Source organism: Chionomys nivalis, chromosome 22 (genome assembly GCF_950005125.1).
Source record: "Chionomys nivalis chromosome 22, mChiNiv1.1, whole genome shotgun sequence".
In the NCBI taxonomy this organism is placed as follows: domain Eukaryota; kingdom Metazoa; phylum Chordata; class Mammalia; order Rodentia; family Cricetidae; genus Chionomys; species Chionomys nivalis.
In genome coordinates, this window is record NC_080107.1 from 47,451,771 (window position 1) to 47,472,709 (window position 20,939).

Sequence of the window (20,939 nt, forward strand, 5' to 3'; positions counted from 1 at the left end):
ACCTGCTACTCATCTCTTCATTACTTTGCATAACATTCAGAACAGGTGCTGTCAGAGGGAACACCTGCCTTTTAATGAAAAAAATGAAGCCAAACTTCATTTGACAGAAAGCCAGGTTGATTTGGCTGACTGATTTCATAATGAGGACTGATTATGTCAATGAGGTCACAGGGAGGCCCCTGTCCATCAGCTAAATGGGTCAAACCTGAGGCTCTAAGGCAGTGGTTCTCAACCTTCTAATGCTGTGACCCTTTAATACAGTTCCTTATGATGACCCCCAAACATAAAATTATTTTCATTGCTACTTCATAACTGTAATTCTACTACTGTTATGAATTGTAATGTAAATATATCATATGCAGGATATTGGATACATGACTGCTGTGAAGGGGTCACCCAACACCCCACCAAGGGGTCGGGACCCACAGGTAGAGGCTTTTCACCAAAACCAGAACTGAAACCAACAAAAGATACAAATATGCAAAGAGACACAGGAGTTCAAAGCCACATGGTCACAATTTACTATTTCAGAGGCACAATTGTAGCAGGTAAGGGTGTCTAGGCTGGAACGAATCAACCAGCTAATTCAATTGAGTTCCTCACTAAACTACCCTATGGGAGCCAGAGTTTCAGGATGTAAGGCAGGGTGAACAGACCAGACCCTCCTGCCAGTGACTCAGCCCTCAATTAAGGAACAAGGAACAGCCAGCCCTTGTCCCCTGGCACTGCTCAGGCGGTAAAGCTGGTAGTGATGAAAAGCATGGAATCTGCATCGAGGAGGAAAACACAGAAAACCCCACTGGGGCAGAGAACAAGAGGTCTACACGTCAGTCTCCTGAGTGGCTCGTTCCTGCTGGTGAAAGCCCGTCCCCATCGTTCAAGGTGAATGCCTTTTCAACAAAGATGCCTTTTTCTAGTCTCTAAAAGGAAAAGTGTACAAAATTAGGACAAGAATGAAGCCAGTCTTCACTGAAACACGCCGTGATCTACGTTTTCCCAAGACCACGGTTCTCATTCTGATTAGACTATCAAGTTTCTGAGAGATACAAACTGAGGCCAGCATGTAAAATCCCACGAGCCCATCCACACCCTTCCACTTTCTGGGAGTCCAGAGACAAACCTGCAGCCTCCGTGGTATAGTGTATGCCCAGTTAGCAACAAGGCCCTGGGATTTGATCCCCAGAGCTGCCAAAAACAGTGGTTTTGGTTTCTCAAAAACTGACTTAAGGATCAAAGCTTGGGATCAGGTTAGACCAGGTAGCTCCAGCACATGGAAACCAGAGGGAGGAAGATTATATGAGCCCAGGAATTCCCAGCCAGCCGGGACAACCCAGCACAGTCCAACAAAACAGATCAGTGATGCGGTACCACCTTAACTTCCCAAGACCACAAGCATGTTGGGAGACAAAGGCAGACAGGGATGTACTCACGGCCAGACAGGGTAAAGCGTGAGAGTCTGTCTCAGAAATAAATAACCAAAGAGCAGGAAGAGGAAACTACTCAGACTGCCTTCTACAGGCAGCAGAACTGTCAAGGGTAGTTGGGAGAATTCTAACAAAGAATGACTTGCTTGAACCAGACTAGCTCTTGAAAACCATTCCGAAATATATTTATTATGAAACTATCTACTTCTCTGGTCCTAGTTTCCTTTTCCTATAGTTTGGGAGATGAAGAAACTCTAGTAAACAAAATACAGCTACAACATGAAAGAAAAAAGTGAGCCGCGTCCCAGTGTGTTCTATAGGGTGCTGCTGTGTTCCAGTGTGTTCTATAGGGTGCTATTGGAATAGCTCCCTCCAATGCCTCTGCAGAGCCCTGGACGAGCCACTTCCTTGGTAAGCAGAGTGTGGAGGCTGAACTGCACACCTGAATGTGCTCCAGATCTAACATCCTATGGGGTCAAAGTCCACCTGAAGATAACACTACCGGCCAGTTATCACAGATGGCCGTGAACAACTATAAACCAATGCTCAGTGGGGGTGGAGACAGAGGCTCCTGAGTTCCGGCCAGCCTGGGCCACACAGTAAGACCATGTCAAAATAAAATAAAATAAAAATCTAAATACCTACCTACAAATAAATATACATGACACTAACTAAAAGCAAAAACAGAGTCTCAGCACGTGGAGATGGGCAGTGGCCACTGTCACTGCTTTAATCTAACAGGATGACTCACTGCGCCACGCAACTGAAGGGGACGGTTTAGCACAGTTTCCTCAGTTCTTGGTGACCTAAACTACTCTCTCTGGCTAGGAGTGTGGCTCAGTGTAAAAGCACTTGCCTGGATATACAGGACGCAGGGTTTGATCCCCAGCAAGACACAAAACCCCAAAATGACCTCCTCTACTGTTTCACCACTGACATTTCAGTGGCTTGAGAATTTTCTCAAGCGGGAAGGTGGGGGGAGAGCTGGAGGAAGGTGGGCCCAGGGTGGCTGGAATAATGAGGAGAGTTCAGGGAGCAGCAGGAACAGCAGGGACAGCAGCTGCCTCCCTCCTCAGCTCCAGTGGAGAAGGGGCCATGACTCACCCCCTGCTTTCTGGAAATCCAGGCCTCAGCAGCTCCTGCTGCCTCGTTCGCTATTGATTTGCTTTAAAGGGAAATGCATCTTTAGAACAATGCCTTTGGGGTTTGTTGTTGTTGTTTGTGTCTTGTCTTTGCCCTTCAGGTCTTTTCTGTTCCACACATTGGAGCAACACTTACCTTTTGAGGGGCTTCCTCAACATGATTAAGGGCCTTAACATGCTGAAATGGATTATGCACTGATGTGCCAACGTCATAAGCTGCAAGAGCACACTGTAAAGTGTTTCATCTGTTTTCATATGTAGTGGCCTTGAACTTGCAGTTCTGCCTCTTCCTGAGTGGCTGGGGTCGCTGGAATGTACACCCAGTGCAATATTGTAAAACCTTTAAGGGTAAATTCCTATCCCTTAGGGGGAAGGAGACTGTGCTGAACTAAAGTGGGTAGACTCCAATCACTGGGTTCTGGGACTGACTTGGCCCAACTTCTAGGCCTCAGACTCAAGAGCGTAAAACCTTCAAAGGTTTTAACTAAACTCTATTGAAGCTTGCCTTCTCAACCTCAAAGTCATCTCTGAAATCGAGGCAACATTACCCAAGACTAATGAGAACAAAGTGCTTGAAGGTCAGTAGCTGTGAGCATCTGTGTCCCAGCAAACATCTGGACCGAACACCCACATTTATAACAGTAATCTCGTCCTTCAGAATGTCTTCATTTTAATCTTCCCAAGGCTCACAAGGCCAGGCTTCTCAGAACCCACACCTGCTTCCAAACTGCTTTAGCTTGCGGATGCGTCTGCTCTCCACGGTCACACGCCCTTTACTCCTGATACCCTTTCACTCTTCACATACGCACACTGGAGGCAGAAGCACATTTAACCAATTTGAGGCATTATGTTTTTAAACAATCAACAGGAGGAAAGTCACCTGGTATGTATCAGACCCAGTACGGGGATCACACCTACAATCGCTGCTACTTGGAAGGCAGAGGACAATTGCCTAGGCCACAGAGTAAACTCTCAAGGTCAGTCTGGGCAAATTAGGAGAACCTAATCTGATACCCTCTTTTGGCCTCCATTGGCATCAGACAGGCACATGGTGCACGCACATATGTAATACATATATACATACATACATACATACATACACACATACACACATACATACAAGCTAGCAAACATATATACATAAAATAAAAATAAATATGAACAAGATTAGATCCGCCTGCCTCTGACTCCCGAGTGCTGGGATTAAAGGCATGCGTCACCACCGCCCGGCAGAACATTCTAACTCTTAGCATAAAAAAATTGGAGGCTAGTCAGGGAGTGGTGGCACACACCTTTAATACTAATACGTCAGAGGCAGGCGGATCTCTGAGTTTGAGGCCAGCCTGGTCTACAGAGCGAGTTCCAGTGGCCAGAACTACACAGAGAAACCCTGTCTCAAAAAATATCGGAGGCCTGTTGCCATGCGGCAAATGACAGCCCTGCCACCATGTCATGCAGCACAAAAATGTTCCAAGAAGCAGAGCACTTGGGGTAGGGCAAGAACAAAGGTGCTGTTTAAGAACGGGAAACTTGCTGGGCTAAGGCGGGCCGTTCCTTTGATCTCCTGACCTTCTGACCATGGAAGGCAGCAGGTGTCACAGCAGGACTCTCTGCAAGCTTCCTGGTGGCCAGAGTGAACCGGGAGCAAGGCAAGTCTGGGTGAAGGGAAAAACCTGATTGTTGTTTGGAAAACTGGAACTAATGACACAAAATAGAGTCACCTGGAAAGAGGTACCCTCAGCCGAGGAATTGTCTCCATCTGATTGGCCCACGGGGTTTTTCTTAATTGCTAATTTATATGGGCAAGGACAGCCTACCATGGGCAGTGCCATGCCTAGGCAGGTGGGCCTGGCCTATATAAAAAGGCAGCTGAGCAAGCCACAGGAAGAAGGTCAGTAAGCCTCTGTGGTCTCTGCTTCAGTTCTTGCCTCTAGAATGATGGAGGTAGGTCATCTGTCTATCTGTTGTTCTCATTGGTTAATTAATAAAGAAACTGCTTGGCCTTTGATAGGACAGCAACTTAGATAGGTAGAGTAGACAGAACAGAACGCTGGGAGGAAGAAGGCAGTGAGGCAGTCACCATAGCACTCCTCTCCGAGATGGATGCAGGTCAAGATCTTCCGGTAAGCCACCACCTCGTGGTGCTACACACATTATTAGAGATGGGTTAATCAAGATGTGAAAATTAGCCAGTAAGAGGCTAGAGCTAATGGGTCAAGCAGTGTTTAAAAGAATACAATTTGTGTGTTGTTATTTCGGGTAAAGCTAGCCGTGCGGGAGCTGGGTGGTGGGACACAGCCCCGCTGCTCCTCACTACACTAGATTCCTGACTTGACTTCCCTCAAGGATGAACTGTAACCATAGAAGCATAAACCAAATAAATCCTTTCTTCCCCCAAGTTTGCTTTAGTGGGTGTTTTCACAGCAACAGAAAGCAACTAGAAAAGAGAAATCTAAAAGAAAAACTTTTTACATTAAAAGTGGACAAAATCTGGAAAAATACACACACAATCACATACTATATATATATATATATATATATATATATATAGCCATATAACCAGCATCTGAAATTCAAACTGCCATACTGATAAAGATTCTTGGGAGAGGTGGACCTCCTGGTTATGGTCCCGCAGCTAGCAAACAAGCTATAGGACATCTGAGTCCAGATCATAGACCGCACAGATCCACTATTTAAAGAGCACAATTGGGAGCCAGAGATTTGGCTCGGCTGTATTTACCAATGAAGCACAGCCCCGACTTTAATCCCAGCACTGAATAAACTGGGTGTGGTGGCCTACTTCTGCCCCTAGCACAAGGCAGGCAGGAAGTTCAGGAGGTTAAGGTCATCACTGCCAACAGACTAAATTTAAGGCCAGCCTGGGATACAGGAGAACCTTTTGAAAAAGTAGTTTTCAGTATCTCTGTAGGTGTGTTCAGTCATTTTTCACCTGAAGACATTTTAGCATTCAAGAAGAAACCCTACCATCCCTCCTTACCACATTTCTATTTCTCCTCCCGGATTAGAACACCAGTAATCTATTTCCTGTCTCTATGGGTAACCCTATTTGGGATTATACAGACAGACCATAAAATGCATGCTCTTCTCCCCACTGGCTTCTTAGCATTGGCTGAGTCTTAGCAAACTGTACTCTATCAACTCCCAGGAAGCCATAAAATCCATGCAAGGTGCATTACATGAGATGTGCATGTGAACACCTACAGCTTTTAGCAGGATCAGCAGACATCATGGGAAGAGAACACAGCAAGTTTCCCAATTCTTGTAAGTGTATTGGGGGGCAGAGGTCAACAAGGTCTCACACTATGCACCCCAGGCTAGTTTCAAGCTTGAAAACTTCCTGTCTCAGCCTCCTAAACTCTATGATTACAGGTGTACACCACCATGACTCATGGTTTTCAAAATTTTTAGTAGATTTTTTTAGTCAGTGTATAAAATAATGGGTTTCATTTTGACATTTTCATATAAGTATATTTGTTTCTGGCTTCCTAAAGGGCTCCTGCGTGACTGCTCTTCTGTTCTTGAAGGCGCTTTTCAGCACATGAATAGCTGACATAAGACTATAGGTCTCAGATAACAAAGAACTAACATGATCCAGGTTACAGGTTGGATGACCTTCCTTGAATGATGCCACAAGAGGATCCTACATCAAGTGGAATGTTGAACAGGAACTGCATGACTTTGGTGGTCAGTGACTCTTTCAAATCCCAAAGTTCTAGGCCAGGTGTAGGGACACACACCTTTAATTCCAGCATTCTGGGAAGCAGAATAGGTAGACCCCTGAGAGTTCAAGGTCAATCGGGTTTACACAGTGAATTCCAGCATAGCCAGGGCTACAGAGAGTAACAACATCTTTAAACAAAAAGAAAAGAAAAGAAAAGGAAAGAAAGAAAGCAAGCAAAAGATTAGCAGGGAGGTGGTGGCATGTGCCTTAAATCCCAGCACTAGGGAGACAGAGGCAGGTGGATCTCTGTTGAGTTCGAGGCCAGCCTGGTCTACAAGAGCTAGTTCCAGGATAAGCTCCAAAGCTACAGAGAAACCCTATCTCAAAAAACCGAAAAAGAAAAAGAGGGGCTGGGGAGATAGCTCAATGGTTAAGAGCGCTGGCTGTTCCTCCAGAGGACCCGGGTTCAATTCCCAGCACCCACATGGCAGCTCATAACTATCTGTAACTCCAGTTCCAGGGGATCTAATACCTTCACACCAGTGCACATAAAATAAACTTATATATGTGAAGAAGAAAAAAAAAAAAGGAAAAGACAAGAAAACCCAGTTGTCAAGAAAACCCAATTCTAATAGGAAATGGGAAAATTCTATGCATTTGGTAGACCAATAGTTTTGTCCACTGATTTTACCCACAGTTGTATTTAGCTGGATTACAAATGAATTCCAGCAGAGGATCTGTTTGCTCCACTCCCATGTGGTTTCTGAGAGTTCAGTAATTAGTGACTCTCTGAACAAAGGGATGTATCTGTGAAGCTTCACTCCAGACAGACTAGGAAGTAAGTATTTCTAGTCATCATTTTGGTCCATCTTTCCCAGTATCAGCTTTGAAGTATTATTTTGGTTTTTTGTTTTGTTTTGTTTTGTTTTTTGTTTGTTTTTTTGGATTTTTCGAGACAGGGTTTCTCCATAGCTTTTTGTTTCCTGTCCTGGAACTAGCTCTTGAAGTATTATTTTGGAGGCAAGGACTCACTATGCACCTCAGGCTAGCCTTGAACTCCCAAGCCCCTCCCATTAGCCTCCCCAGGGTCACTATGCCCAGTTTCTAATATGTACACACTTTTCAAACTGGCCCCATGATCATGAGTTTGAGCCAATAACTAAGTTGGCAACAATATAGCACAATGAATTTATTAAATACACTCAGTCTAAGGTTTTCCTAATGGGCCATTACATTATTGCCAATGATGTCTGTCCCCTTCCCAAGGGAAAGGCTCTTCCATAGCTGGGCATAAAGTTCACACCTGTAACCCTAACCCTCTAAGGCTGAGTCAGGAGAATAGATGCAAGTTCCAAGCTAGAGAGGGCTACAAAAGACCTTATCTTCACCCAAAGGGGGTAGGAGGAGACTGAGAATGTATCTCGATTGGTAGAGTGCTTGCCCAGTGATGTGGGATTCCCCTCTGTGTGCTGTGATTACCATTAATGAATAAAGAAAACTGGCTTGGCCTGATAGGGTAGAATAGAGGTAGGTGGGGAAACCTAAACTGAATGCTGGGAGAAAGAAGGGTGGAGACACCTTGTAGCCCTGCCGGAGACAGATGCCCAGAACTTTAGCCGGAAAGTCACAGCCACGTGGCCATACACAGATTAATAGAAATGGGTTAAATTAATATGTGAGAGTTAGCCAATAAGAAGCTAGAGCTAATGGGCCAAAGAGTGATTTAATTAATACAGTTTTTGTATGATTATTTCGGGGCTAAGTGGCTCCTCCTACAACCTAACATGCACAGAGTCCTGGACCAGGCACGGTGTCACATACCTGTGATCCCAGCACTCAGGGATCAGAAGTTCTAAAGTTAGTCTCAGTAACACAGCAAGTTCAAGCCTAGCCTGGGCTAAGTGAGATCCTGTATCAAAAAATAAGTCCTTTCTTCTTTAGGCAAGACTATCTTCTCTAAATCTATCTAGTTTTGGCCAATATGAAGAAGGTAGGAAGTTTAGAGATGCTGTCTAGTTAAACGATACTAGCTCAACAGTAACAATCTTTCATTTGATAATTTCAAGTCAACAGAGATTACGCCCTGTGTACACGACTCAGGTCAGGGCAAGATGAACTCTTGCTCTCTGACAGGATGTTTGGGATAACCTTGAAGGCTGTATTGTGGAAGCACCGTGGTTGTTTCTGAGTGGGTGTCTGGGCTAGGAATGTGGCTAGGTGGCACATGACTTGTTTCAGTTGTACAGGACCCTGTGTTGGCTCTCCCAGCACTGGGGAGGCCTCATCTTTCTCAAGTTCTCCCCAAAGGCCAGGTCTGGATCTCACTTCACTAAAGATAAGAGGAGTGCCTCTTGTAAGATTTGGCAAGCTGGCCGGGCGGTGGTGGCGCACGCCTTTAATCCCAGCACTCGGGAGGCAGAGGCAGGCGGATCTCTGTGAGTTCGAGGCCAGCCTGGTCTACAAGAGCTAGTTCCAGGACAGGCACCAAAGCTACAGAGAAACCCTGTCTCGAAAAACAAAAAACAAACAAACAAAAAAAAAGATTTGGCAAGCTGGCGTTAAACTCTTGGACTCAAGCGATCTTCCTGCCCAGCCACTCTCCTAACCCGAAGCCATGCTACCACTAAAAACATCATCATTTTGGATTGGTTCTTTCTTCCCTTGTAAAATGATGTAAAATCATGTTACTGTCATGTTTGTTTTTGTAGGGCTCACTGTGCACACAAGTCTAGAACAGCAAACAATACGGCATCTAGAATGCTCTGAATGAAACTCTTGTCCCTGTGAGTGCCCACCAGTCTTATCTAGAGAAAAACACAGCTGTTTACAGGTAAAACAAACTGCTTTCTTCCTTTACTTGGCTGCCAAGTCCTAACCTATGTTTTAAACTTGTTTTAAGACATAAGTTTTGTTTGGTCACATGAAAATGCCCAGAATAGTCAGTGCTATAAGTAGCCCAGCCTGAGTGTCATCATCTCCCTAAGCCACTGCCGGTGATGTCATCTTTTAGTTCTTTCTTTAATAAACCCTTCCCTTCCTTTTGTCCCAAGACAGGCTTCTTCCTCACATGCCCCGTATGAAGAAAATTTCCCTGGCTGGCTGCCATAAATTTCTCTGCCCATTTCCATTTTAAGTAATTTTTCTGTCTCAGTCTCTTCTGGAACAAAGGCAGAAGGCAAAACTTACTGGTTTATTTTTAAAAGAAAACTTCAAGCTGTTATAAGCTAGCAAGAGGCTTTGTGGAGTCACATGACCCCTGTTCACAGCATCTGCTGATAAGAGCTCATAGCTGATTCCTATGAAAACCTCCACCTCAGACCAGTTTCCCATGGGCCACAGGAAGCAGTTTCCTACTGCACCGTGTTGGTCAAGGCTTATCCTACAGCAGACAAATTTCTACCCAGGGGGTCCCCAAGTTCTTTGGCTCTTACCAGTTCTGTAAAAACAACCGCGCTGCCTTTTCCTTTAGGCAGCAAATAGTAATGAATTCAACAGGAAGTGGTGGGGGGTGTGCAAGAGGTGCGGTGTCTCACTATGGCCTAGTTATTTACAGAAAGGAACATTTTTCTTTCTAATGCTTAAATGTTTCCCCTAAAGCAATAAACTAATAAAGTGAATCATTTCTAATCTTTCTCAAAGCAGTGTAACAATTTAAGTTGTTCAAAGTTGGAAGAGAGGGAGGGAGATGAGTAGAAACAAAGCATTAATGAAGCACATATGAAGATACCCAATGACACACATTATTTGGTATGTTAACTTAAAATTTTTTTTTTAAAGCTAGAAGATCTCCGAGTTAACAGTAACAATAAAACTTTTAGGGTATTCCTCTTTTGGAGACCTTCCCACTCTTGGGAGTTTTGACTTTTTAATAAATCAATGTTCAATCCTCTTTTAAAAAAAAAAAGATTGCCGGGCGTGGTGGCACACGCCTTTAATCCCAGCACTTGGGAGGCAGAGGCAGGCGGATCTCTGTGAGTTCGAGACCAGCCTGGTCTACAAGAGCTAGTTCCAGGACAGGCTCCAAAACCACAGAGAAACCCTGTCTCGAAAAACCAAAAAAAAAAAAAAAGATTCATGTCACAGAACTTAGGTCAGTCAAAGAGTCAAATATTGTGGAGTCAGAGTAACCACAAGGAGCTAAGAAGCTCCTTTCGGTTAACCAAAGGTTTTCTTTTACCTGGGTGGTGGCTCATAACTATAATCCAGCATGGAAGGGTGGGGCAGGCCAGACACACAGGGACACTGAGGTAGGAAGATGGCTGTGCATTTGAGACCAGTCCGGACTACACAGCCTGAGTTCTGAGCCTGAGCTACCAGAGCAAGAAAATGTCTCAAACAAACAGGCTTTCTCTTAGCACTGGAGAATGGCCACTTTCTCCTTATTTGTCTTTAGTCAAAAATCACTGCCAAAAAAAAAAATGGATTAGGATCAGTATCAGATATGCTATGAATGCCAGAACATGGTGACTCCTGCAGGGTCACAAAGCTTGGTATAAACATGGAACATCCTCCCACAGCCAGCTGTTTCCAGTGTGCCTGGTACCATACACAACTGTATAGGCTCCTAAGAGCAAGGTTCACTTGGACCCCCCAAGCTGCACTGCTCCCCCACACCCGGGGCACAGATCCTTTAAGTTTAGCTATCCTATCTTCAAAAATAACCTTTAATCCCAGCACTTGGGAGGCAGAGGCAGTCAGATCCCTGAGAGTTCAAGGCCAGCCTGGTTGAAGTAGTGAGTTCCAAGATGGTCAGAACTACATAGTAACACACCCTGCGTCAAAACAAACAAAACAGAAAGGAAAATGATTTACTCATTAGATGAATTAGATGGAAATATCCAGCTCATAACACTATGCTGTATAAAGCTAACTTTTTTTATAGTTGGTTTTCTTTTTTACAAGATTTATTTATGCACATGCATGCTCTATTTGCATGTATGCCTGCATGGCAGAAGAGGGCATCAGATCCAGTTACAGATGGTTGTGAGCCACTGTGTGGGTGCTGAGAATTGAATTCAGGAGCTCTGGAAGAACAGCAAATGCTTTTAACTACCAAGCCATTTCTCCAGCCCCTAAAACTAAGTTCTTATGGTTACACAGAGAAACCTTATCTTTAAATCTCTTAGGCTTAACCCAAGGATTCTACATTACACAGTGCTGTACTTGGGCTTCCTACGCTGATCCTAAGTAGGCCAAATATCTTGGATATTGATCTAAGATTATCCTGGACATGACACCTGACGTGTGCCCACCCAAGCAACAAACTGTCATGATTCACTACCATCTTACCAGGTTTTCTTCACACTTGGCTATGAGATTCTTAATTACTGTACATACAAATGAACCAAACACAAACTTTGGAAAGAAACAAGTTACTAGGCAAACTGCTCAGCAGAACCAAGCATACTGTATGCCAGACTAGGCCAAAAGGACAGCCACAGCTAAAGTCAAACTGAGAACCCAACCACTGAAACCGAAAGGGAAGAAAAAGCCACTGCTCAGGGCTTCTCGCGCAGGAACGCCAGCACTTCTATTTCTTATAGCCCCAGAGGTGGCCATTTCTCCGGAGGCCTCTGTCTCCTGGATTTGGCCCACCGCACTCCAGCCAACTATATCCCTACATGTACCCCACTTTCACTTTTTGAAAAAAATGTTCCAGCCCGGCAGTGATGGCGCAGGCCTTTTATCCCAGCATTCGGAAGGCAGAGACAGGCAGATCTCTGTCAGTTGGAGGCCAGCCTGGTTTACAGATCAAGTTCCAGGACAGCCAGGGCTGCACAAAGAAACCCTGTCTCAAACAAAAAAACAAAAACAAAAAAGAATCTTCCTTCTTCCTATTCTTTAATGTATCCACACTCCGACTCCATAAAAGGGTTCATAACCCCAGTGTTCTGGAACAGCCGTGGGGGCTGGGCCTAAGCCAGAAGAACTGTTCAGTCGGCACCACCCACATCCACATACATCTGCCTAGAACCCAGTTCCCATTTTTTTTTCTTCCCCACAACACCCACATGTTTCTGCGAGAAACCAAACCAGGAGCCCCGGTGGCATGGAAACGAGAGGGATTAAAAGAGGGTGGGGTGACGATGAGAATGGATGCAGAGGAACCTGGGTGTGGGGCAGGGTTGGCACCAACTTGGCCCTGAGGCCCGGAAGGCATTCTTGAGATCTGCCCTTCTGCCCTAAGGAAAGTAGGAGCAAGGGGCTTTCTGCCCATCAAAGAGACCCAAGGGTGCCACTTGTACCTACGACGAGCTTTTCTTACGTCCCGGGCACCCACTTGAGGAGTCCCACGCTCAATAGTGTGAGTGCCCTTTCCATCTGTCAGTCAAGGGACACTATCCCCCAACTCCAGGGGTCCTGCTTGGCTCCTGCAGCGTCCACTCAAGCCTGCCAAGCTCCAGAGGGTTGCCAAAGGCCCCGTAGCCGGATCGCTCCCAGGATCTCCCGGAATCCTCCCTGCCCGCGTGGACGGCTCACGCAAGCTTACCCGGAGCTCGCCCTCCGTGCGGTGCAGTCCCAGGCGCCGCAGCCCCACAGCCAGATCGTTGACACAGAGGCCGCCGTCGCGGTTGACGTCGAGTGTTTGGAAGAGACTCCACAGGCGCAGCCGGTGGTCCGGGCCGCCACAGACGGCGCCGCCGCACGGGTCCCCTACGGAAGCCGGCGACGAGGCGGACGACGAGGCGGCGGCGGCGGCGTCCGGCGGCGGGGAGGCCACGCAGCGGCACAACACACTGCTCACCATCGGGCGCGAGGCGGGGACGCCGGACGCGGGGCTGAGGGCGACAGGCAGGCTACCGGAGCGCGGAGAAGCACGCAGACTTTACCCAGATGGAGAGCGCGGGCTCCGAGAAGCCGGCAGGCTGGAGGGAGGGGCCGCTTCCGGGAGCCCCGCCCCGCGGCCCGCGGAGGCGCGGACCCTGGTACACTGCCGCCCAATCACAGACCGGGATGGCGGCTCCCGGAGCAATGAGGAGGCGGGGCCACCACGCTGGCTCTGAGTCGATTCAAACTGGAAGAGGCGGGGATTGGCTGACGCTGGGATATAGGCAAGCAGGAGGCCCTGCGTCCATTCCCATTCAGAAGCGCTCCTTAGACTGCGGAGGCTGGGGGAGCGGCTGTGTGCGGAGAGATCGTAGCTATGCGTGGAAATGAGATTTGTAATGAGGGCAACTGTGAACTGAAGTTAGAAGACACCCTTAGCAACACTGAATAAAGTGAAAATGTAAGGCACCGACGGCTCAAGACCGAAAACACGAACCAAAATCGGAAGATTCGTTTCTAGTAGTCTCCTAAACTACCAATAAAATAGCTGTATTTAACAATGTAATAGTCGCAATACCAAAAACTGAACGACAGACTGATTTCCCAATGGATGTGAATAAAGGCCATGTGGGCGGACGCACTGAAGCGACAGACAAGCCTGTAGACCAATGAGTAAGCCACTTCTGGCAAATAGGTGTGTCCTGGAGAGGAATGGCAGGCCTGCAGAGCCAATGATCGGCGAGGTGCTTGAGGCACGCCAGCCTGGAGGGCGGGGCTTCCCAGGGATGTGTTGAGGGGCGGGAAGAAGGGAAGTGGGCGGATCTCCGCACACCCCAGCGGAAGAGGCAGATTCAGGAAGCCATTACGCAGCTGGCTGGCGGCGGTCGGGCCGGTCAGGGCTGGGCCCTACGCACTTTGCGTAGCGAGGGGGATTACTTAAGGCCTGGTGCTTGGCCTCAAGCAAGCCCTGCCTGTCCCCCTTTTTGGGGGTGGGGGCTGGGCGAGAGGCGAGGCTGGAAAAGAAGAGAAGGGAAATTGGGGTTGTTAAGGGCATTATAATTTCTTTAAGAAGTGAGGCTAGGAGAGGCCATGGCTGTTCCAGCCAAGAAGAGGAAGATGAACTTTTCAGAGCGGGAGGTGGAGATCATCGTGGAAGAACTAGAGCTGAAGAAGCACCTGCTGGTGAACCACTTCAATGCTGGGGTCCCTCTGGCTGCCAAGAGTGCAGCCTGGCATGGCATCCTGCGAAGAGTCAACGCTGTGGCCACCTGCCGTAGGGAGCTGCCCGAAGTCAAGAAGAAGTGGTCCGACCTCAAGACCGAAGTCCGCCGCAAAGTGGCCCAAGTCCGAGCTGCTGTAGAAGGTGGCGAGGCCCCAGGGCCCACAGAAGAGGATGGAGCTGGTGGACCTGGGACAGGCGGTGGCAGTGGTGGCAGTGGCGCAGCCATAGCTCCAGTACTGCTGACCCCTATGCAACAGCGCATCTGCAACTTGCTGGGTGAGGCCACCATCATCAGCCTGCCCAGTACCACAGAGATCCATCCCGTGGCCCTCGGATCTACGGCCACGGCAGCTGCAGCCACGGTCACCCTGACACAGAGTGAGTGACCTCTCCTGCTCAGTTCTGCTGCATAAATGGGAAGGGCCAGCAAGTGCTGGGGCAGCCTGGGGCAAATTGACTGCCAAGGGTCAAAAGTCAGATGGTGATCTTGAAAGACCATAAGGCCTTCCAAGAACTCCCCAGACAGAAATGATCTTGTTCTTTTGGGGACTTCCTCAGCATGTGGATAGCTGGATGTCCATGACTCCCCTTGCTGACCCATATAGCCTTGAAGACACAAGACTGTGTCCATAGCCCCATGGGACTCAGGATCTGCTGTATTCCTAGGCAGCCAGGATATATATTGTTGAATGACTAGGAATTCTATGCCCAAATGAGATGCCCATTCTGCACAAAGGGAGTCTGTGTTTTCAATGTACACACATTCACCAGGCACATCTCAGGACTGTCATGGTTTCTAAATGTTCATCCATTCATCGAGAAATGTATGCCAGGCACCAAAAATACCAAGTATTTAACATTCCCTGGAGACGAGGGAGATAGCTCAGTGGTAGAGTACTTGGTTAGCATTGCAAAAATTAAATATATAGGCCAATTGTAGTCTATACTACGGCAGATGAGGTATGTATGAATAGCCTAACCATGAGAGGAGGAACCCAAGAGTTCCTGGTGCGAAGGGAACTAATGGTTGATGGCATTCAAAGGTAGGGAAAATAGGAGTGGAGGTACACACTTGTAACCCTAGCAGCCAGTCAGCCTATTTGGAGAGGCCCAGGCCAGTGAAGGACCCTTTCTCAATAAAGAAAAGATGTGGGCAACACTGAGGTTGTCTTCTGATCCCCTCCATATGAACACAAACACACATGTGCGCACACACATGTGTACCTACATATATATGAACATATAGAATATATAAGCAAGATTGACATCTCCCACATGCATGAAGGCCCAAGCACCTAATGTCCCTTTGGAGGTTCTTGTCATTGATAACAGAGCTAACTTTGGTTAGGTTTTGTGTTTGAGATAAGGATGTGTGCCCACAGCTGTGAACTCTGCTCGGCCATGATAGGCTTTGAACTGTAGCCACCAGACTCTCAATGGTGTGTGGGTGTGTGCTCTCCTCTGCATAGTTCTCCAGTCCATAAGAAGTGGGAAGAGGAGAAAAAGCGCTGGTCCAAGTCAGGTACCGTTCTGGAACAGCATCTTCAAGGATGTTTAGGATTTTTTGGTTTTTCGGTTTTGGTTTTTATGGTTGGTGTTGTTTTGTTTTTTGAGTCAGGGCTTCTCTGTGTAGCCTTGGCTGTCCTGTAACTTGCTCTGTAGACCAGGCTGATCTCAGACTAAGAGATTCACCTGCCTCGCCTTCTGAGTACTGGGATTAAAGGTGTGCGCCACCCCCACCAGGCTTAAGAGACAGGGAGGCATTTTCTGAACACGTGAGCTGCTATGGCTTTCCTTCTTTGACTGGTCACACAGAAGGGATGAACTTAATTCAAAGTGGCCCAGAAAACTGGTTCTGTTTCATCATCTCTGAAACTGAAGATGATAGTGCCCACCTCTTGTCACTTGGAGGGTCCCTTGAGCCAATGAGTGCAGAGTAGTCGATGAGTATCATAAGATTTTGCTGGCATTATTGTCAGATCTGGGGGCTTCCCTTGGCTGCCAATAGAGTACAATCCTAAAATCTGATTGGAGGAGTATTTCAAGGGTAAAGCACATGCTTCCATATACAAGGTCCTGGGTCCCACCCCAGCGTGGAGGAACAAAGAGGGCCGCACCTCCCCGATACTATGTTTTTATGTCAATAGACCCAGGGGAGGCCTGAATTCCCCTTTGCCTCCCTGCCACCCAGGGTTCAGTGTCCTACGGGTGTTGCAGAGCCAGCACTATTTCTTCCAAACAATGACCTGCTTCTGCTGTTGTTCTGTCCTCTTGGCAGTCCCCACTGAGGCCACCTTTCACACCCTGGAGGAGGGAGTGGTGGAGTACTGCTCAGCCGAGCCTCCTCAGCCCCTGCCGACCGAAGCCCCCGTGGAGATGATAACTCAGCAAGCAGACGCATCTGTCAAACCGCAGGCACTTAAGAGCCGCATCGCCCTCAATTCGGCCAAGCTCATCCAGGAACAGCGGGTCACCAACCTCCACATAAAGGAGATCGCCCAGCACCTGGAGCAGCAGAATGACCTGCTGCAGATGATCCGGCGTTCCCAGGAGGTACAGGCCTGCGCCCAGGAGCGGCAGGCCCAGGCCATGGAGGGCACCCAGGCGGCCCTGAGTGTCCTCATCCAGGTTCTCCGGCCCATGATTAAAGATTTCCGACGCTACCTGCAGAGTAACACACCCACCCCGGCCCCAGTCCCTGACCCTGGACAGGTGGCCCAGAATGGGCAGCCAGACAGCATCCTCCAGTGAGGGCAGAAGTCAAGCCAGCGCTCTGCCGTGATTGTAAGTGGTTTCTGTGAGTGGCTTCAAGTGGACCATGTGGCTAGCTCCCTCTTGGATAGATATTTGGGGCTTATTGGTCTGAGAAATGAAGGGGACTGGGAAAAGGAAATTGCTGGGCTTCGGGATCCAGTGGAGCTGCCTTGTTTAAATCTGGGAGATTTAGCTGGGATTGTGTGTGCTGGCGATGTCATGGTCTAAGGCTTGAGACATCACCCAGACTCCATCCAGAACAACTTTATTTTTTATTTTTATTTTTTTTTGATTTTCGAGACAGGGTTTCTCTGTAGTTTTTGGTGCCTGTCCTGGAACTAGCTCATGTAGACCAGGCTGGCCTCGAACTCACAAAGATCCTCTTGCCTCTGCTTCCCGAGTGCTGGGATTAAAGGCGTGCGCCACCACTGCCCTGCCGTCCAGAACAACTTTAAAGACAAACTGGTTCTCACTGGGGCCGTTTCACGCATGGCACAGGATCTTCAATGGGCTGGGCTGCCCCACCTCAGGTACGCCACCTTTTCTAGTGCCATCCTGCCGGTGGCACTGCCAGAAATGCAATAACGCCCACAGAAGAATGTCTCCCAGCGCCACCGGGAAACCCCAGCCCTTTCTTCCTCCCACCGTGCCTCCATTCTCAGGGGATGCTCCTTACTGCTGTGTGCCACCACCATCCTGGCACAGCCCAGCTCTTGGAAATGCCCCAAGACACATGCAGCTAGCCTGGCTCAGGAATGCTGTGTGTGGTGGGGATGGGTTGGCCACTCTCTTGTCTTCCATGACGCCTCTGGGTAGCTGTTATATAGTTTGCCCCAACCCAGACTTTGACCCAGGTGGGCTTCAGGTGCTGTCAGTTAGAAGGCGAACCCTGTGGACTCCTGATTCCTGCTGCAGTGCACTTGAGGCGAACTGCTAATTTTGACTTTGTTTTAGTATTAGTTTTTTAGAGAGCTCACGTCTAGCCAGTCGTATTTATTCTATAGCCGAACCCCTTCTGGGAGGGCTCCAGGTTCTGTGGCCACCCTGTTTCCTCTCTGCTGGACCACACATCTGAAAGACAGTGCGCATTAGAGCCCTGCTCAGCAGTGTTCCCCGCCCCTGCTCTGTTACTCGTGCCTGGGGCATTGTCAATGCCCCCCGACTGGCAGACTGAATCCAAAGCAAGGACTGTCCTTGAATGTAAGAGGTGAGAGGGGAGGGGTGAGAGAGAAAGTGGGGTGCTTTTAATTCTGTGCTAAAGCAGGACATAGTCTCAGAGGGCTGAAGGGCTTGTCTGTCTTTCCACCTTCTCTCTGAGGCATTTACAAAAACTTCAGCCAGGCAGGCATTGTCTGTTTCGCTTTCAGACTTGCTGTTGAGTGCTGAGCCCTCATTCTCCCCACATCTCCATCCCATTGGCCATTTTGCTGCCATAACTGCGTCACCCATGACCAGTGGCTACAACAGAGTTCCAGGTCTTAGCCAAGCCACCCTTCCAGGCGTGCACACACAGGGATACTTGGTGCCATGCTTGTAGTCCCAGGAAGAGATCCCCTGGAGACAGGAGGTGGCTACATGCTGTCCCGTTCTCCAAGGAGGCCTGTGTAATGCCATCCACAGAGAGGGGAACGAGGTGGGACCCCTCACCCTGTGGAGCCTGTTGGGCCCAGCAGGGTTGCTGCAGGGACTTCCTAAAGATTTGTGACCCAGTTTGGCTCTTCTTTGGGGTTGGAAATCTGAGCCAATCTTGTATCTGTTCCATTTGTGTGTAAAGAGGAAGCCTAGATTACGTAAGCTAACTTGGTCTTTCCAGGTCACAACATTAAATTAAAGAAATATCATTTTTTATACACTTCTCTGTGTCTTTATTAATCACACATGGAAATAAACTATGACCTCCAGCCTAAATCTGGCCCACCACCTACTTTTTGTTCATTTTGTTTTGTTTTTGTGTTTTTGAGACAGGGTCTCACTGTGTCTCCCTGGCTGGCCTTCTGATAGCTAAAAATATGTTTTAAGTTTAAATTACTGTGCTTAAGAGGCCTATAAAACAAAAATGCCTCTAATCTGTAAGCCCCACTTCCCCAAGGACGTAACTTCCTGGAACACCGGGGGCTGTTGTTCGTGGAGGATAACCCCGTGTTTTTGCTTCTGTGAACAAACTTGGTTGGCCCCTACTGCCCAGGATGTGTTTGATCACACATGGATGGGAGGTACGCAGGCAGGAAGTATGTATGTAGTCAGGATGTATGCTTGCCCCTGATTGGACGAAGGTGGGAAGTACATAGCCTTGCGGGTTGTGCCTTTCTAAGCCCCTGTCTAATGTCATCCAGTGTCATACTCTGGGAATCCCAGGTATGGACCTGGCCACTGTCCATCGTCCTGGCCAGTATTCAATAAAGCTCACTTCAAATTTGACTCAAAACTTGTAGTGGTCTTATTCTTACCTGATGGGATTAATATTTTCTGGAGACCCCAGTGAGATCAGACTACCCACCAAAATCTAAAGCGGGACCTTCACTCTGGGACTCTAGACCTCAGGACGTGCACACCTTGAGGCATTCTGTGGCTCTACCATGAGCTTTCGGTTTTGTGGACTGTCAGAATGAACAGCCATGCTGAGAGAAGCAGCCAGTACCTACAGAGGCCTCCCCTGATAAGTCAGAGTCATTTTCTGTGACATTTGGTTCTGTTGGGATCCTGATCTTGGGATTGATGGAACCCAACTCTATCCCATCCAAAGCAAAAAAGGGAGGTGTTGCAAGTCCCAGCTGAGGTTGCTGGTCTGCTGTGGTGTCTCGTTTGTCTTGCCTTTGTATAAGTTTTGCTGCAAACATGGGAGCCAAGATGGAAATGGATCAGGCTTAGATGAATGTACGAACGATGGTGGACACCACATGTTTGTTTCTGGCTAGTCTCCTTTCAGTGTGAGCTTTCTGTGTTCTGCATTTATTGGTTTTGTTTTTACTGTCTCTGCTGCTGCCAGCTGTCAGCCACCACAGTTAATATCACTTGCCATGACTACTTTGATGGCGAGGGCTCAGATTTTATTTCTGAGCTTTTTGGTCACTGGATTCAGTTTAGGAAGTGTAGAAGGAACTGTGGGCTGCGTTCCTGCCGCCCGGCTCCTGGCCACCAGCTAGCTTATGCTCTGAAATAATTACACGGAAACTGTATTCATTTAAACACTGCTTGGCCCATTTCTATTGATGTGTGTAGCACCACGAGATGGTGACTTACCAGGAAGATTCTAGCCTACATCCATCTTGGGTCGGAGCTTCATCGCGTCTGCTCTGGAGAGGGGAGGCATGGTGTCTGCCTAACTTCCCTTCTTCCCAGCATTCTGTTCTGTTTACTCCACCCACCTATGTTCTAACCTATCAGGCTAAGCAGTTTCTTTATTAATTAACCAATGAAATCAACAGATTGATATATGACACTCCCACATCAAGGAAGAATCCAAATGCCCTCAGGGTGTAGGTAATATTAAAGTTGCTTTATGCTGTTCTACTTTATTGAAAAGCTGGACCTGGGGCTAGGTTATGGCTCCCCCTTCTCTGGGCCCAAGCAAGCTTATTTAAAAGTTTCCTCTCTGTCCTATGTCAGGTGAGCCACCTTACTCTGACAGGGATAAAAGAGGAAGAAAAGAACAGCTAAAATAGCCGGGCAGTGGTGGCGCACGCCTTTAATCCCAGCACTCAGGAGGCAGAGGCAGGCGGATCTCTGTGAGTTCGAGACCAGCCTGGTCTACAAGAGCTAGTTCCAGGACAGGCTCCAAAACCACAGAGAAACCCTGTCTCGAAAAACCAAAAAAAAAAAAAAAAACAGCTAAAATAAAATTAATTAATTAATAACAAAATTAGACTATTGGCTTCACAGAGAAATCTTGTCTTAGAAAGAAAGAAAGAAAGAAAGAAAGAAAGAAAGAAAGAAAGAAAGAAAGAAAG

At 47.7% G+C, this 20,939-nt stretch overlaps 2 protein-coding genes across 3 annotated transcripts in view; one reads left to right on the plus strand and one right to left on the minus strand.

Annotated features, from left to right (window-relative positions):
- The window catches only part of Slc25a25 (solute carrier family 25 member 25), a 34,655-nt gene extending 21,535 nt beyond the window's left edge, over positions 1 to 13,120 (minus strand). For both annotated transcript variants that reach the window (XM_057754749.1, XM_057754748.1), the window contains exon 1: positions 12,739 to 13,120. In XM_057754749.1, coding sequence (XP_057610732.1) covers positions 12,739 to 12,996 — 258 coding nt within the window. In that variant the 5' untranslated portion in view covers positions 12,997 to 13,120. The remainder of the gene's footprint in view (positions 1 to 12,738) is intronic.
- Positions 13,121 to 13,925: 805 nt separating this feature from the next.
- On the plus strand, positions 13,926 to 19,315 carry Naif1 (nuclear apoptosis inducing factor 1). The gene is made up of 2 exons (XM_057755219.1): positions 13,926 to 14,616; positions 16,517 to 19,315. Exons 1-2 carry the CDS (start codon positions 14,106 to 14,108, stop codon positions 16,987 to 16,989), a joined length of 984 nt encoding a protein of 327 aa, XP_057611202.1. The 5' UTR covers positions 13,926 to 14,105; the 3' UTR covers positions 16,990 to 19,315.
- Positions 19,316 to 20,939: the final 1,624 nt, after the last annotated feature.